General features: G+C 43.1%; 2 protein-coding genes across 5 annotated transcripts in view; both read right to left on the bottom strand.

Moving 5' to 3' along the window:
* Positions 1 to 6,056: 6,056 nt before the first annotated feature.
* GP5 (glycoprotein V platelet) lies at positions 6,057 to 11,505 on the bottom strand. 2 transcript variants are annotated; one of them, XM_027884118.1, is made up of 2 exons: positions 11,410 to 11,505; positions 6,057 to 8,301 (listed from the first exon to the last, which is right to left on the bottom strand). In XM_027884118.1, exon 2 carries the CDS (start codon positions 8,273 to 8,275, stop codon positions 6,350 to 6,352), a length of 1,926 nt encoding a protein of 641 aa, XP_027739919.1. In that variant the 5' UTR covers positions 8,276 to 8,301; positions 11,410 to 11,505; the 3' UTR covers positions 6,057 to 6,349. The 2 variants fall into 2 exon arrangements, with proteins under 2 accessions (XP_027739919.1, XP_027739918.1); XM_027884117.1 differs by lacking the exon at positions 11,410 to 11,505 and adding an exon at positions 10,816 to 11,395.
* The window catches only part of ATP13A3 (ATPase 13A3), a 45,744-nt gene continuing 38,329 nt past the window's right edge, over positions 11,492 to 18,906 (bottom strand). Inside the window, exons 32-34 of one of the 3 annotated variants that reach the window (XM_027884115.1) lie at positions 18,159 to 18,248; positions 16,526 to 16,694; positions 11,492 to 11,567 (exon numbers count right to left, since the gene is read on the bottom strand). In XM_027884115.1, the coding sequence (XP_027739916.1) occupies positions 11,551 to 11,567; positions 16,526 to 16,694; positions 18,159 to 18,248 (276 nt within the window). In that variant the 3' untranslated portion in view covers positions 11,492 to 11,550. Of the gene's footprint in view, positions 11,568 to 12,130; positions 16,695 to 18,158; positions 18,249 to 18,906 lie in introns of those variants that run through there. The other 2 variants (XM_027884114.1, XM_027884116.1) reach the window with 2 other exon arrangements.

An 18,906-nucleotide genomic window follows, 5' to 3' on the forward strand; every position in this document is an offset into this window, starting at 1 on the left:
AAAAACACCACCCCCCAAGTGCTCTAGCTCACACTCTATTGACACAGCAGATTTTCCCAGAACTGTGGTTCCCAAAATAATCTCCCCGCTTCCTTGACAGCAGTGCAGCCGGAGGTCAAGGCTTGGGAGCTGCCCACTCCCTGCAGTCCAGGCATGAGGGGGGCTCTGGCGGCCTTATCGGGCTCTGTCTGCCCACTGCCAGCGCTGCTGGGCTCCTGCCCACTCTGACTCACCCAGAAGCACACAGCTTTTCAGCAAGGCAACACAAACTAAATCCCAGCACTTCCAATGCCCAAGCCCAACTTGACAGAGGAATGTCAGATTCATCTCCTTCCAAGTAGTGCTGCCCCAGGGATTCAGTGGTGAGTACCCTCAAACACCCTGCTCCAAGATGAGGGTGATCAGATTATGGTCCCTACTGCCACGCAGAGTGCCCAGAGTTTCAGAGAAGTCCAGCTAACAGCTCTAACAAAAACCCACCAGCCTCTATCTGGGCCTGGGGAACCTGGCTCTGGCTAGGAAGGGATGACTTATTCTCAAGACATTCCTAAAGAGAAAGGCACAAGCCTGTGCACAACTTCCGCAGCCACTCCCACTCCCGGAGGTGAGCGCATGAGAGCTCGCCCCAGGCTACTCGCAAGGCAGAGAAGCAGAGGGTGTGAGAGCAGCACAGACACGCCCTACACATCTGGAGGGGAGAGGCGGCTCGGGAGACGACATAAGGATGTGCCTGAGGGTGAAATTAGCATTTTGCAGGGAGAGGCTACTCCACATATCCACACAGTGCTGGATGGAGTGAAGCAAGTCTCATGCTGGGGAAAAGCCCCATTCCAGCATTGCTCTGCAGACCTTTCCCACCTCCAGCCACACCAGCCAGAGGCTGAACTCCCCTGACAAAGCTTGGGATGCTGTGGAGCCACTGCCAAATCCCTGCACCTCCAAGGAGGCCCAGAAGAGCAGTGTCACTTATTACTAGGGAGGTCTGCCTTGCTACAGGACAGCATACCAGTCCCGTGTCTGTCTGTCCATGCTGGCATTGCTCCAGCACATCTCCACAGCGAGGGTGGCGGATGCAGCAAAGCCGAGCAGCTCTGAATCAACAAGGGACTCCAGACTGCTTGGAAAAATTCATGTAATCGCTAAAATTAGTAGCTTGTGGGCTTGGCTGGGAGAGCGCATTGTTCATCTGCCAAGCAGCTGAGCACACTCATCCGCTCCCCGCAGCCCCCGCTCCCCCCTCAGTCCCTGCTCCCTGCACACCTCTAGCTCCTGGATAAATTGGCACCCTTGGTGGGATGGAACATCCCCAGGCCCCACCACCCCCCACAGTGCAGTGCTGGGATCCCCCCAAGTTACTTTGCACTGCTGCAAAGTGGCAGCCCTGTTACAAGAAACCCCCATGTTGGCCCCTGGTGCTCATGGAGATCGGCTGGCCCAGGGTGTCAGGCCAAACTCTGCTGAAGTGGAGGAGGAGGGTGGAGGGCTGGGCTAGGGGCCAAGGAGGGGATCCTCCCCATGTTCCAGCATAGTGGAACATCTCTGGGTCTGAGCCCTGCAGCAGGACCCACAGGCTCAAACCAGAGCTGAGGGGTGAGGAAAGGGGCATCAGTCCCTCAGGGACTAGTGCTTGGGCCCCCCAGCCCTTAGAGAAGCACCAGTAAGCCCCTACCTCACCCTGTGCCCACCCTAATCCCTTGAGGAAGCCAAATGAGAGAGCTCCTTGATAGAGGCAATGATCCAACCCCAGTGGTGTGTTCAGCCTTCTGCTCAGGGAATGCAGGGCCAGATGATGCCCTCTCTGCATCTGCCCCAAGGGCTGGGGACATCCTGCCTTCCCTGGGAAAGTGTTTATGCAAAGTGGGAGCTTTGGGAGGGAGCAGCAGCCCTGGTCCCTCCAGGATGGTTGCAGGGATGGCCATCAGGATAACCTCCATCCAATCACCAACATTAAGCACACCACAACCCTCCTGGAGCTCAAGGAAAATGGTATTTAGGATCTCAGCACTAGTGGGGCTCACTCCACCAGCAGAACCGTCTCCTCCAGGCCCAGCCCTGGCCCGAGTGAGAGCAGAATCATGCAGGACTTGGCGCAGGCTCAGGGCAGCACTAGGCTGGAAGGAATGTGGGGCTCGAAGCCAAGTCCGCCTGGAGAGATAATCCGAAGCGGAAAGAGCTTGTCCGATGGGCTCTGGGAAAGGGGGGAAGGACCGGCTGGAGCAGGAGGCGATGGCGTGGGGCTCGTGCACTGTGAGGTGTTTGCTGGACCAGCTTCACCTTGTTATCCATCTCTGTAAAGCCCCTCCAGGCACCAGGAAGGGTCCCAGGGACCTCTTCCCAACATCCGTAGGGGGAAGGGACCCTATCTCTCCCCGGGGGAAGACAGCAGAGGAGTGTTCAGCAGGCTGCAGAACTGCTGTCAGCCATCACTGGCTCTCTGCCCCAAGCTTTTTCCACCAGAGAGACATAAAGGCACAGCTGGAAGCCTGGCACATCAGTCCTACAGCAGAGATTGCACACGAGGGGCTGAGCTCAGTGGGGGAGCGGTAGGGGATGGCTCCGGGTGCTGCTGGAACAGCAGCCCCCCACCCTGTAGTGAAGTGGGACTCACCCCCTATGGCCCAAGCAAGAGGCTGTGCCAGGGTTTATCCATTCATAAACACCCAGAAGAGAAGGGAATGTGGATCCAGACTTTGGCTACAAAAATGGAAGCATGACACCTCCTTAGCTTGTTCATTCCCAGAAGGGACAAAGCAGGAGCTTCAGGGCCCCTGACTCTTGTGAGAGTCTGTAAACACACAGCTCCAGCCTTGTCCAGAGGGTACGTGCCTTTGGCTGCGTCTCCTCCCGCTTCTCTGTCATCCATAGGAAATGGTCCGATATCAGGGCTGCCGAATCAGCAGCCCCAGGCAAGACCTGCTGGTGGAAGGCCTGGAGGAGACACAGTCAATGCTCCATAATGTCATGCAGGAATTCCCAGGGCTCCTGCCTCGAAGCCTGCAGTCACACACACTCCTAAAGCACTCTGTCTTCTCCAAGCACACCTGCCATCACCCAGCTTCTCTTTGCCACCAGGAGAGGGAAGATCCAAGGTGCAGGCTCTGATCCTGCTGCTGTGTGCTGGAGGGCTAAGCGGCATGTCCCAGGCAGCTGCCTGAGCTCACTGCCCTCTGCAAGCAGTGGCAAGGGCCCTCCAGCAGTTCCTGGGCTCACAGGAACAGAGGTGAGATGGAAAGGACAGGGACACCAGGGACACAAGCAAAGGATGGCTTGGAAGGATCCTGCAGTGGCTGGGAAACAGGCAGAGCTGCCAGCACTTATGACAAGCAAAGGAGAATGGCTTTTGTAGTGACATCAGGCTGGAAACACAGTGCATAATCCCCATGGCTTAGCACAGGACAGTTCAGAGCTCCCACTGCTCCAGGATTTCCTAAATACAGCCACTTTATGCAGATGGGCTTTGCAGTCACCCTTTCCCCAGTAGCCAGGACCTGCTGGACCAGGGATTAGGTACCTCCAGCTCTTCCAGCCCACTGTCTCCTGGTGGCAAAGGCTGGGCAGTAGATCATGGAGGCCTGGGCTGCAGGGACGGAGAAAAACCTTGTCCATTCAACAGCAAGGGATTGGTGCCTTGAGGCAGCAGCCAGGCAAGGCTGCCCAGAGAGGGTCTGAGGTGCAGCTGCAGTTTTCCCAAGAACCCCCTGCTGCCTTTCTGCCTGCCACAGCTGCACCATGCTGACCTTTTTCCTTCTCCGAGAAGAACAGAGATGGGGTACAAATAAGGATATCCTTGGATTTTTCAGGCCAGGGAATTTTTCAGGAAGGGCTGAGCTCTGCTGGGCAAGAGACAATGAATCACAGGCAATCAAAACAGGACACTTCAGAGGAAGAGTTAGTAAAACAACCCAGGCACTCATTGCTACAGCCTTTTGTTTCCTGATGACTTCACTTCCCCGTCTGGCTCAAGCATGGGGAAAGCCCGATGACAGCATGTGAAGAGGAATCATCCTCCTCTTAGCACTTGCCTGTATGCAGCCGCCTGCCAGAGCCCCCACGTACCAGAGCTGGAGTTCACTGACTTCATGTGGGAGCCAAGGAGCAGCGTGGGGGCCCAGCTGGCCTCTCTGAAGGGCTGGGGTGGCTAGAGGAGGGTTCAGGAAAACAGCAGCTGGTGCTGCCCCACAGCCCTCCCCAAGGTCAGACATCAGGGTATCCTACACCCACATGGTGAGCAAACAGGTGCTTTTCCTTAGAAATCAGATATTGTGCATGCCTGGAGCCAGGAGAACGCTTCCTTCTCCAAGAGGAATGATCACCAGCATGGCTTGTAGAACCATTTTCTTGCTAGTCCTGATTATACTGATCTCCTGCTGCTGGAAGCAGATGCCTGCGTGGCACCATATGACAGTGCTGGAGCTGGCACAACACTAAGTGGTCATTACAGCTGTCCAGCAAGAACCTAAATTTGTAACAACTGTCTCCTTTTAAACACCAGCATGCAACCACCCAGAGCCACCACCAAGAGAGCTTCCTCTTGGTTCTGTTCTTCTCTCAAATGTGTTGCAATAAAAATTCTGGAGCATGTTTTCTGAATCCAGTCATAGTTTGCTTTGCACCAGCTGTAGTGACTGGCATTTCTGCTTCTTTAGAGATGGTTCTAACTTCCATTTATCCAGGCTTACTAAATTTTGTTAAACCTCACAGCAAGACAATGGTCGTTTCACACCACAGAGTCACGTTACCTCCTTTCACAGCCTGGAAGAGGAACTCAAGCCCAGCAGCAGAATGCCCTGAAACAAAGGAGTAATACTTTATTCTCGGTGCCTAGGGTAACACACAGAAGGGAACCAGCCACAAATCTGCAGCAAATGCAAGCTTTCTTCAGCTCAGGTCTGTATTGTACCATTTTAAGGCCATCCAGGAAAGCCCTCAATAGTTAGAAAGTCAGTACAACTAAAAAAGGACTCCTGGAGTACAGGCTCTCTGGTCCAAGTAGCCAGGGAACCACATCCAAAGGTTTTTAAGCACAGCATCAGAGGTTTTAAGAGCAAGCTAGGTCACGTAATTAGGATAAAAAGCTAATAGTTAAATCCAAGAGCTACCAAAGCACAGGCAGTCTGACAGCTACCAGTCTACTTACAAACTAAAGTATTTATATAATTCAAATAATAATAAGCATTTTGGAATACAGACCAAACCCCACATTATTGCCTCGTAGTTGCCTTTGCATATCAACACTTGAAAGGCCTGGAAGTCAGGTAGCAGCACTATGTAAAAAGGTAAAAAATAGCCAGACTGAAAATGCTTCTGCACACTCCGAGCTGATGGAGTTGTGTATGTTCCCCAGTCAGCTTCAAATGGTGGTGACACTTCAGGGCCCTCAGTTCAGGCAGGCTCCCTGCCACTTGGCTGCACGCCTGTTTGGCTAGCCGAGCCCAGAAGAGACCCTGCCTTTCTCTCCCACCTCAGTCAAGACCAGCTCTCAATCTAATACCTTCCTGTGGAGCCCAGCCTCCCTCTTGGAATCTGCCTTTTATTCCGGTTTCAAGATTCCCTGCATCACACAGCCAGTAATACCTTGCTTTTTCAGACCACTGGCCAAAGTTTAAGAACAAAAGTGTTTACTTAAAATTCAGAGTTGTAGTAACTTCACAAATTTTCCAACCCCCCCCTCCCCATCAAACAATAAAATATATCGATTATACTTCCTATCTCAGCATCTTCCTCTGCTGTTAGCTTTAAATGGTACCCCTTCCTTGTGCCACATCCTGGAAAGGGGCTGAGAACAGAGAGCAAAAGCTAAGACACTTGCACTGTACCATTCCACCCACACTCCCACTGCTAAAAGGTCTTTCCCAGCATCTCCTCCCAAAAATACCATTTGTTTTCTCAATAAGGAGCTAAAACATTACAGGCAGTCTAAGGCATAAGAGCATTTGGAGTACTTTGGGCACTCTCTGAAGCACAGTTAAAGCCATGTTCCTCTGCAGAGCTCCCTATGTTGATGCCACTCCACCGGAGCAGTGAGACCATGAGGACAGGCAGCAGTGTCCAGCAGGGACAGGGCTGAAGGCCAAAGCAGGAAACGGCACAGAGGACATGTAGAGGTGACCACAGGCACTTTCAGCTCTCCCTCTGGGTTCCTGCACCTAGTGCTGCAGCAATGTACAGTGATTACAGCCACTTCTGGCAAAAACTGTGATGTACGTAAAAGCACATTTTCATTATGCTGTACAGACAAGGTCTTTATGGTCCTTGCTATGAAGATTTGTAATCCAGATCTGAGTTGAGTATCAACTGCTCAAATTGCATCCAAGGCAATGCTTCTAATCCTCTCTTGGGCTAGTATGATTTATCTTCTTAACAATCTTATCAGTACTACAGGCTGAGCAGAAGTATTTCTGGAGTGCAAAAGTTGCCTGGTTTTACCCATCACATACAGACTGAGCACAATGGTTACGGTCTGGAGTGCTAAAATCAAACTGTGAAGGCACAAGAATAGCTGGCAATAAGCAATTCTGGTATTAAAATAGGGTTTAGCACTTCTGTGGGCTGGCAACCCATCCCACCAGACAAGAGTAGTTAAATCTGTTCCTCTGACACTGTCACTTTGTGCTATGACGCTGGGAGAAGTTTGTATTGGAACATCTGAGAAACTAAATCCAGGCTGTTCAACATCTTCAACATGGGAGTAGGTAAAACCTGGAGTTTCAGGAGGAACTGATGTGGGTGTGCTGCTTCCCATGTCAAACACTGCTGTTACAGAAATCTCCCAAGATGATCTAAAGTGCTCCATCACAGGAGACATCAAGGTCTGGGAATAAGTTGAGCTGAATGTCTGATACGTAATGGCTGTGGTTGGCAGGCACTTCGGGTCACTGATAGTTAGAGCCACAAGAGAAATATTCTGCAGTGCCAGCGGGCTGTGGCACATTAGAGATGGCACATCTTTAACTATCTCCATGCTCTTTTGGAGCCACTCTCGGAAACCAAGAATTTGGCAATCACATTTCCAAGGGTTGTCGTCAAGAACAACTTCTTGCAGCTCAGGTAAAGCAGCAAAGAAATCTGCAGGAAGAGACTGCAGCTTAGTACTATTCAGGTAAACCTTCTGGAGGTGCTTGAGACTATGAAAGAGGTTTCTAGGAAGAACCTCAAGCCTTGTATCAAAGAGGGAAACGTTCTGCAGTTTCTGAAGGCTCAGAAATATGCCCTCTGGCAATCTGGAAATATTATTTGTATGCAGAGAAAGGCCTCGCAGTTCATTCAGGCCACTGAATACATTCCTAGGAAGAACCGTAAGCTCTGGATTAAAACTCAGCACAAGAAGCTCTAAATTTGTCAAGTTACTGAACACAAAGTCTGGTATTGTTGAGAGCTTTGTGTGATACAGCCACAGGCTACCAAGATGCCTCATTTCTCCAAACAATACTTCTGGAAGAGACTTCAGTGGGTTCCTGTATAAGGTCAGTTTACACAGGTCATGCAAGTGCAAAAACAGCCCAGAAGGCAAAACCTCAAGCTTGTTTCTGGAGAGCGTCAGGCGTCTCAGTTTGTGAAGAGAATGAAATGCATCAGGGGCAATGGACTGGATGTTATTGCAATGCAGGAAGAGTTCCTGCAGCTCTGTCAGCTTATCAAACATACCAGACTCTATTGAAGACAGCCTGTTAAAATACAGCATCAGCTTCTCAAGTCTGGTTAATGCACTGAATATATTTCTAGGCAGTGCTGCTAAGTAATTTCTTGACAAGTTCAGTACTTTGAGTTTGATAAGATTCTTCAGCACATCACTGGGAAGTGCTGTTAGTTGGTTTTTGTTCAAATAAAGTTCTTCCAAACTAGCTAGTTTGTCAAACAGATTTTCCTCGATGGATTTCAACCTGTTACTTTCGATGATCAATTGCTGAAGCTGCACCATGTCATCAAACACTTCTGGAGGAAGCTCAACAAGCTTATTATCTAGCAGTGTGAGGACTTTCAGACTTCTCAAGCCTTTAAAAGCCATTGGTGAAACTAGAGAGATGTTGTTTGAAGACAAGATGAGATGCTGAAGTTCCACCATCCTAGAAAAAACATCCTGCAAGTACGGCACATTAGTGTTCGTTATGTGGATTTGTGTCATGTTGCAAGGCAGATTTAAAGATTCCAGGTCTTTTATGTAGGGACCAGAGCAATGAATTGCATTTTTTGAAGAGCAGTCACACTTGTCAGGACAAACTGATGCATCCAACTGGAAGAAAAGCTTGATCATCAGTGACAAATGGAACACCAACATCCTTGCTGAAGTGCCAGAAACATTAGCTGTTACAAGAGATAAGAGAGAGGCAGCATTTGATCACAGGTAGTTAATAACTTAGCAGCTCACAAAGATGTGTGATTATATCATAAAACCTGCAAATGTGTGCAAATTTTCTATTGGCTTGAAAGCAAACTTCAAAATCTCTGTTACTGCAAATATTTATAAGCTGCTCAGCTTACGCTGAGAAGTACAGATAAAGGTCTTTTGTAAATTAAGTATTCCTTGTTTATATTTGTTCTAGTCAAGTATAATGAAAGCATATAAAGCATGATGAAACTCTAAGTAGTCATAAGATATGTATTTATTTGAACAGAAAAGCATTACAAAATCACAGAATGGTTTGGGTTGGAAGTGACCTTAAGGATCATTTAGTTCCAACCACGGACAGGGAGGGACACCTTCCACTCGACAAGGTTTAGTACATTATACTAAATTACATGCAGAAAACATTTTAAAAAATTATCAAAAGGTCCTGCACCCACAGTGTTTTCCTATTGTAGGTTATCTGAGGTTTAAAAATAAAGTTTAGCCTGCAAAAACAGACAATGGAGGTAAAAAGGGCATCCTGTATTTTAAGTGGCAAAAAGCAAAACAGCACAGTTCAGTTAAATCATGTCTCAGCATTTTCAAGTGACCACTTCTTGGAACAGCCCAAGAACACACAAGAAGCTACAGGCTATTTTTGACATAGCCTTCAATAACACACAAGAGCCCACATGGCACAAGACAGTAGTGAGCCTCTGATAACCAACAAGTCTCATTTCAACAGCTTAATGCAACACTAAGTTATCCCTGGTATTAAAAAAAAAACAGTGAAATGAGAGAAGTGCCATGAAGTTAGATAGAAAATTGTAGCAATACAGGTGAATCTGCATGAAACATACCACAACACTGGAGAGTTGTATAGATTTCCAAACAAAAAGAGGAACAGGAAAGCAATCATTGTAGCTATAAGCAGTAATATTTAAAAGAGCAAGTTAAACAGAAATCCAGAGTCTAGAAATACTTCCTTAGTGAAATCAAGAAGTCCAAGTGTATCATAAACCTGGATGTCAAGCACCTGCCTGAGCAGCAGGATAAGCAGCAGCTGGGACAGCTGGAATAGCTAGACAACTTCCACAGACATAACTGGAATAGCTGTCTTCTGCATCAGGAATGCTGTGGGAGAGAAGGACTCCATCCCAACATACTCTTTGCCAGGGGCAAGGACAAAGGTCTCTCATACCAACCCCACAGACAGACATGGGTACAACTCCCGTCACTTAAGTCAAGAGGAATAGCAGAGCTTCTTGTGCACCTGAACTGCTGACAAGAACATACCACACCACACAGACCTGAAACAGCTGCAGATCCAAAGCAGCTGCTGCATTAAAAAAAAAAGTGCTTGGAAAAAAAACAAACTCAAAAAAATGTTGTTTAGGTTCACAGTACTGAAGTCTGGTAAAATCTGCATCCCTTCCTCAGGAAGGGAAGGACAGGGCATCCAGTGGTATCAACTACCAGCCACAAAACAAGATCTTAACCAGGCCTTCCACAGCTCACTGAATGAGACGTGCATCACAAAAAGAGAGCACAAGATTTCACTCTTCCAAAGGTCTTTTTCCACGTTAAACGAGAATTTTCCAGAGAATCTCACTCTCCTAGTAATCTCCACCCTCCAAACTGACTCTCTCTCAGAAACCAGTGATGCTTTTGCCTCAATAAACTTGTAACCCAGCCAAGCCCCATAAGCAGCACCCTCCATGCAGAAACAGACTAAGAAATTTCTGTTTCAAGCCCTGATGGCATCTCAACCTGCACCAACTCAACCCAAGACCACAGCAGAACTACAAAATTAGGTGAGACAAGAGAAGTAAGGATATAGAGAACCAAACAGGAAAAACCCCTGAAACTGTTATGCTATAGACTGCAAATGCAGGTCCCTCAGAGGGCATAACTACAGGCCAGAGTCTGTAAAATAAGAAATACGCTACCCTTGATGTCTGTTTTTCTGGTCTCATAACAAAAGGTAGGAGTATACAATAAGACAAGGTTAGAGCTCAGAAGTGCTAGTTTTTACAAACAATGAAATAGTAGAAATTCTTTGCAAGAGTTGAATGCCACAAGCATGTGTGACTGGCACAACTGGATAATTGTATGGGTCTCAAACACTGAGAGCTGCTGATGGTGTTTCTTGAAGAAATATTTAGATTTCCATAATTGAAGATCTTAACAGTACAAAAGACAGTAATACCCACAATCAAGGTCATAACTATACATCCCCATGTATGAGAATTTTCTCCAACCCTCACGTGAGACACCTGGCATTCCAGAAAGGGCACCAGCCTGGCTGGTCATTTACCACGTTCTGATCTACAGCCTCTTTCCCTTTCTGCCACCCTTAATGTTTCTCAAAACGACAAAAGGATGCCAGAAGCAACACATGAATACTGTTACTATATTAAAAGTCTCAAATCAGTTTTGAACTTAGTTTCACAGAACACTGAGCACACATATCACTTACAGTGGGTGCTTACCTTTTTTACTTTCTTCCAAGTTCCTAAACTCACACAAGCATGAGAAAGGAATTTTGAGCTGTATCTTAGAAACTTATCTGCCTTTAAGAGGAACTTACTAGGAGCATAGCAGGCAATCAGGCTTCACCATGACTCTGCACTTTAAATGGGAAGTAAACCAGCAAAACGCATCCTCTAGATAACACTTTCACCCAACTACTGGGAAAGGCCAAAGAATATTTTAAGCTTCAGAGCAGATTTTTGCCTACAATTAGTTATGCAAACAACCAACTTCCAGAGGTTGTATGCAACTCCAAAAGTACATTTTGAGGCCTCTCACAGAATGGGAAAAAATTTTAAGTCACATGCACAACAGCACAAAAACCACTTGTAGCTTCTTTCGTCATTGATATTGGAGTATGGGCTTCAGCCAACCCACTGCAAATCTGTTGAAGTCAGAAATCTACATTTCCATGCAAACTGTCAGAAATTTCAAATTTGTTAGACAGTTTCACCACAGTCTGCTATACAGGTGCATTAGGTTTTAAAGATGTGGACACATCCACTTTAAACAACCAAGTGATTATACCTTCACAAAACTGCTCTGACTTTTACTTTCTTGCAGGATTGGAGTCAAAGCAATTTCAGTAAGGAATTAAATTTTTTTTACTTAATGCTTTGGCTAAGCATTCCAAGGTAGACACATTTGGTTTCTGTTTTTCCTCAAAGTCTTCTGGAGTGACAGGCCAACAAAACCTAGAGCCTGAAAGATTCTGAAAGAGAAAAGGGAAGTTTCAAAAAGCTAAGTTTCAAAAATAGTAGCTTGAAATTGAAAGATTAAGTTTTTGTTATTAAGTAACCAGGTATTTCAAGTATCTTGTCTTCAAATTTAAAATAATGAATGTTTTAATGGAAGGTGAGCCCAAAAATGGAAAAGATTTCTTCATTTCCATGTGATTTTTCTGAAAATGACCATGACAACAGTGACAGCTCACAACCAGGAGCATTTGCCCAAGAGTCTTTTCAAGATCACCTCCCACATGTCAAAGAACAAAAGGAACATCTGAATAATGGAAGGTGGAAACAAGTTGCTATCACATGTACAAGGTCTGGCTTTAAAACAGCTCTTATTAACCACCAGGTAAAACTATGGTCAGTAAGACTGCACTGCGGAACACTGACACACAGCATGCAAACTTCTCCATCCCCACCTTCAAAAACACAGAGCTGCTGAACAAGATACCCATGACATCAGTGGGTATAAGTCTGTGCTCTTCACCAAGCTTTGGATCTAATTCCATACAGAATAATTAAAAGCAATTTCATGAAACTAATGAAAGGAGTTAAAATATCTGTTCATTTTAATTTTATTTTCAAAGAGCTTCAGTCACAAAAATGATTTACAAGTCTATTTACAATTCTATTGTACAGTTATTTATGTATGCCTCTTGACAACAGGGTACCATTCTAGAGCAGCAATACATATTTTAAATACAAAGATGTAGTATCATTTCAGATCTAAACATAAAAAGGAAGCTGAGCTTCTAGAGAGTGCTGTAATGATGAACATTTTAATCTGTGTTAGGCTTGAGGAATTCATGACAAACCGAGTAGTTTCTGGTTCACATAATTATTAAACAAGCTGCAGTTTGTTGAAAATAGTTTTAAAAACCTGAAGCTTTACTGTATAAAATTAACATATTCAAGACTCTAAAAATTGTCAAAACCCCACAGCTTTCCCTTAGACATACAAAAACCTAAGTTTACAATTCAGAATTTCATGGGAGAAATCCTACAGGACTTGAGCTCTCTCATTTTGCGATGACCAACATAAGCATTAAAAATTTGCAGCATAAAAAGGACTCCACATCTGTTTAGTATTATACTGTATATACATACACAGTACAGGATTATTTACCCAATTTGGGATGACTGTTAAGCACAACCTCCATGAAGAAAGAAAAAAATAAATAGAATTAAAAATCCAACAACTTTTTAAAAGTGCAACAGTAGGAGTTTCCAATTTGAAGTTACAATGAATATGGACAGTCAGTTCTGTGGGTGTTTTAGCTGCTTCTACTCAAGCATTATTTGCAGCACTTTCTTTTTACAGTAGATTTAGTTCTATAGTACATGAAACTAGAGTTACTGCTAATTGAATCTGAAGGGAAAAGAAAAAAAAAAACACTTTAAAAATAACCCTGAGGGATATACAATTTCATGATCTTGCAATTTATTTCTAAAAAGTAACATTTATTATTTATCAATTGCTCTTCTGGATAGACCAGTCCTTTAAGTATGTGCATAAATAATATTTAAAAATCAGTAATATTTACAAATCCTAATACATCAAAATAAAATACGTACAGATTAAAGTCTGCATACACAAATAATTTAATAATAAATCAAACTCCTCAACATAAGGCCAAAATATACAGCAGGAAGAAAATGTCTACCCATATCTAGTGGAGCTCACTAAATTGGTTTGTTCACCTGAATTTAGACTTCCAAGATGAACACTAGATTTTTTCACTACAAAATGAATTTCATCTTACTTCAAAACAGAAACTGAATACACTAGTGCAGATCTAGTTCGCTGCATTTCTGAAAACCAGAAAAACTAAGCTGCTCAAAATGAGAAAAATTATAGGTGGTCAAACTCAGCTCTTGGGCAGGAAGGCATAAATCCCAGTAATTGCAGAAAATGCAAAAGCTTATTTTGTGGCTGAACTTGCAACAACAAGAATGATTCTCAGAAAAGCTGATTTATTATTTCTGACCAAGCGTCAGAGCTCAAGCATGCAACCTCAGGAACATTTACCAACCCTGAACGCAGACCTTGAGGAAAACTGCTCCCATTTGCAAAACATCGAAGTTTACTGTGCTCATGACCCATTAGTCACTCAATTGAGAAGACACTTGGCAATTTCAGTTTTAGTAAGAGTTTCCTAAAATGTTCTCTGAAGACAAGCCCACCTTAACAAGCTTTTTCTTCCTTGCTTTCTAGGTAAGTCTAATAAGACTGGAAAACTACCTTCAGAAACCGAACAAGCCAAGAGAAATTATCAGATTAGAGAAAGTATTAAGCAAAAGCATATAAAAGGGAAAGACACAAATATTTTCTTTGACTTCTCATGGAACAGCAAATCTAAAATGGTCAATGAAATGGAAAGCAGAAGCTTATGCGTTTAAGGGTAAGTCACAGCTCCCAGGTCCAAGATGCATAGCTTCACAACGTTTTTCAACTAAAATATTATTTTTCTTTAAATGTGAATACTACTTATGCAGCTAAGAGTTATTCTTCATCAGTTATTCCATGCTACAAAGATTTTGTAAAATCAACATTGGCAGAAATTAGTCAGCCGACTCAAGTTCATGACTAATAAGTTTATCCAAGTCCACAACAGCAGACCCCTTAAAAGCTACCAGTGTTGTTCGATGTTTATGACCTTAAGAAGCCAGGATAACAAGAACATTGTCCTGTTGAATGAATGCTAAGAAAACCACTTCCCCTTTCCTCCCGCTCCACTCCTCAGAAACAAACAACAACAACAAAAAATCAGGAAGAGCTGACAGCTGGACTGGAGATAGTACACCATATGCAAACTATTTCTGAGGAGCAAGTTCTAATAACTTCAACCTCCAAGTTCTAGGAAAAGGTCTTCCAAACCATTTAGCACCACTTTTAAATTCCCTGTTGGCACAGTATGTTTAACACTGCAGAAACCATAACATGATTGACAACTGACAATAACATGGTTTACAGCTGGACTTGATGACCTTAAAGGTCTTTTCTGACCTTAATGATTTTAAGAGCAGCAGGGACACTGTCCATACTGCCTTACAGAACAGCACAAGGGAATTAGGTCTGGTCCAAAAAATTCCACTCATTAAAACAAGGCTGGAATGGAATTGTCTCCACAGGAATTTCAAAAAAACACCCCCAAAAACAACAAGACAGCTCAAGGGAAAAAAAATCCGTAACACCAAAACCTCAAATTCCATCATCAGAATACACACATGTCAAAACAATCCCAGCCAGCCAGTGAGTTTGGGGCCCTCATTCCACAACTATTCTAAAGAAGCTGACTTCCTTCTCTAAAAGATCTCTACAGAATTGTGACTTCTTCAGATCCCAGATCCTCTCCCAAAGCTTGGAGGTGTCTGGACCAGTCAGTTGCATCTGGTCAAAACAGAAGATCAAGACTCAATATTTATCATCTTCCCAAAATATTTATCATCTTCCCAAAGACACTAAAGAAGACTTTTCTAAACATTTATGAAGCTGTCGATGGTTTGGAAAAGTAATTTGTGGATTAAAAAAAAAACCAAACAAAAACCCCAGAAACTTTAAGCCTTGCAAGTGAAAACAATGCCTGCCTCTACATCTTTGCAGACCTATTTTTCTAGTGGTATTGTGTTCTGATACTGCCTCATGGCAAAATGATGTATGGCTACCCTAAGTGCTTAAGCAACATTAGTGGTGATGCAAGCTTTCAAGCTATTCTTTTTTTTTTTTTTAATATATATTTTTTAATAAATAAAACCTACTTAAGCCTTATAGTTCTGCAGCAAGACAGATTTTAGCTCAATTTTGTCTTAATTTTGTTTCATACAACTACATATAGCGCTTAAGTCACTGGCAGACTCTTTGAAGTGCCGTGTTCTTAACGTGCACAAACCCCAGGCATGGGCACGTGAAAATCGACCTCCCCCCAACTCCCATTTCCCCTGAAGCAGTAATTCTGGCCTTACTACTTCAAGGTACATAGGAAAATTATCTTGAGACTTACAAACAAAACATGGTCCACAAAGGGATAATCCAACCCTTCTGCTAGAAAAAGCAAGGTCTATGGAGAAATGCATAGCTAAATGTAATAAAACATGACATAGAAGAAAGTATTTAGATTCTCCAGCCTTCCTTCTCCAAAAACTTTAGGGTGTAGCCAAATGCCTCCTCCTCTAGAGGCCACCTCCCTTCCTTGGGATTAGCTAGAAAACTCAAGAACACACTTGAAAGCAGTGTGCTTTCTTCTTAAGGGCAGAGCATATCGATTCTACAGCATTCTGAATTCTGCTGTGGCAGATCAAAGAACTGAACTGAAAACCCAAACATTACACTTGGAAACGCTCCTTACCAATAGGGACAAACTTAGAGGTACACACACCTAAACTTTAGAACCGTTCTGAGGCACAAAGCTTTTCATCAGTCAGGATTAAAAAAACAGCCCAACAACAAAAACCCAACCAACCAAACAAAAAACAAACACCAAAAAACCCAAAAGCATGACAAAGCATCTCTAGTACAACATGGAAACCATTATATCATAGGGTTTACATGAACACATGCCCAGGTAAGCAGGTTAGAACAATGATTAAGATACTCCAGGCAAATAATGTGAATCTGTTTTAACTGCCCTGCAGTTTAAACCTTCAAATGCATCTCATTTAGGAACAATGAAATTTGAAAGAAGGAATTTGAAGGAAGGAAACACAATCATTTTTGTTCTGCCTAAGGTAACCTACATTTTTAAAATGTATAGCCATAAGACGTCTGGCTCTGAATTTTGTATTCAGAGAGACAAACCAGTTGAAAATATCTGCGTTAGAATTTGATGTTTAGCACACTGCAATTTCAAATAAAGCCTTAAAATTACATTCTTCTGCATACTACTAAAAATACATGCCACCAAGATCCACTGCTATGTTACAGTGATGATTTGATATGAACCATTCTCTTGGGATGGTACTTTTGCTTCTGTTGTTGTCCTGGGTTTTGGTGGCCATTCTGGATCAAATCGCAGTTCCTGAGCTAAATGCATATACTTGGCTTTTGGTGTCTTCTCTCTACAGCCAAACAGGGAAGAGAGGAAACAGACTCCACAGCGGTCCACAGCCTCCTGCAGAAGTGAACAGATTTGAAAATTGGATTACTGTAGGGAAAAAAACCAAACACATAACTAACAGTATAGTAAATCACTAGAAGAAAAACACTTATCAAAGTCTCTAATTTACTATTTCATTGTCACATTGGACCTGTAGTACAGAAACTCCTCTTTTGTATCATCTCTTCTATACTATGGTAGCCATGACATTTAAAAAACATTAATTAAAAACATGTATTCCGCATTATCATAACATCTAAGACCACCAACAGCTTTTACGCGTGTTTTATAACAGTTTCAATTATCACAGATAGAACAGGGAACATTAAATGATTTTACTACTGGAGAATAAAAGTCTGGTCTAGAAAAAGCAAATTCCCAGAGTCTCAAAACACTTCTTTAGCAATTAATTTTTAAACAGAAGGCAGCCAGCCAGTGAAAAGTAGCAGAATTTAACTTGCTGATACTGTGAAACTCAAGCACTGCAGGTATTAATAGTTACTAAAATGGACACAAATTACTGAACTTAAGTCTTCCTTCCTATTTTTTCTCTCGCAGTCTTAAATGCATGTAACTCAGCCAGTTGGGGAAGAGAAACACTGTTCCTCATTCCTGAGAGTGAGCCCCTCTCTTTTCTCAGAGAGCACCTACAGACTGCAGGGCTGACATTTTAATGGAGATACAATTCTATAGTTTTCATCATGATAGATTTCTATCAATTTGTGAACATGAGCCTTTAAGCACAGTTTCCATTCTTCAGTGAACATAAAGCAATTTGTTCTTCAACAGCCTCAAAAGGACAAATGTAAATCTGAATACATTTAAGAAAATTTAGTGCTGAGAAATAAACCATTGTAATTTTAGCAAGCACAAATGTACAATCAGACAAAAGTAATAAGCCAACAGGCTTAAAGTAAAGCTAGTTTTTATGGGATTCACACAGATTTCCTTCATGAACTAACAGCAGAGAGGCAGACCAGAGCAAAATTCAGTCACCTGAAGAATCTTTCAGTCTTCTAAACCATCTGAAGTAGTAATAATGTACTTTCATTTGCCATCGTTTTGTTTCATTTGTATATGCCAACAATGACTGCTATCAATGACCTAAAGCTCTAAATCAAACTAATTTTAATACAATTTAATTGCTTCAAACAAATCAAGATGTTCCCAGTCCTAGCACACTAATTTGTGACAACACAAATAAAATCTGCTAATGGGCAAACTGAAGATAAAGTGAGAAAAGTCTTAAAAGCAACCCTCTAGGTTTGCTTCACAGTTCTCCTACACAGACTAAACTGTGTCACTAAGGAGAAAAATATAAACCCAGAAGCCTTTACTTTTAATATTCTAGTAACAGAAATCTTATTTAAGCAGACTTAAGCTTAAGATAAGGCAACAGACACTTAGAGATCATTAAGAGACAAAACCAGATTAATCCACATGCACTCAAATGACAACAGCAAAATACTCGTCTCCAACCTGGGGCGGCTGGGGTATGGTGAGGCGATATTCTCCTTGTTTGTCTCGATTGAACACAACCTTCCAAAGGATCATATCAAGGAGGACATTCTGTGAGACATTACAGCGAGCAGGAAGAATTAAAGAAACTAATGATCATTTGTTGTTAGTACGCGCATTACAAATAAAACCTGAAATAGTGTGTTAGGCATAACTAATTCAGTGCCAAGCAAAACGGAGTTTGCATTACTTGTTGGTACTTAAGTGATAAACATTTTCATTCTTAAAGTGCTCACATGAGATTTAAGGATATGAACATGTACTATAAATCAATAGCAACAATGATCAAAACTTTTGGTAAAAATCATATGGTAAAAACCATAAATATACACTCTTAATATGTTTCAATGCTCTAAAAAAACCTGTGAAACATCACAGACATAAGCGTTTAAAGCAGTTTCCCCATAAACTAGTTTCCCCATTAACATTACTGTGTACTTCATGCTGGAGCTATGCTTTGTTCATAGTTTGTTTTAAGAGCAGTGACATTCCCAGAAAAGCAGCGGCGGGGTGGCAAAGCTGAGACACCAGCAGGAATGAAGGAATTCAGCAGGCATCATTCCAGATTTTAAGAGGGCAGAACTTGAACAGTATGTTCAGTACATTTGGTTATTCTCATACAGCTGCATGGGCAGACTAGAGAGCTTCAAGCAAATCTGACAACACAGGTGTGAACCTGTACCTTCCATAGCCCTGAGCCTACAACTCT

The sequence above is a fragment of the Empidonax traillii genome, unplaced genomic scaffold (assembly GCF_003031625.1).
Source record: "Empidonax traillii isolate 1590-97213 ecotype Southwest subspecies unplaced genomic scaffold, ASM303162v1 scaffold138:size3245559, whole genome shotgun sequence".
Taxonomy (NCBI): domain Eukaryota; kingdom Metazoa; phylum Chordata; class Aves; order Passeriformes; family Tyrannidae; genus Empidonax; species Empidonax traillii.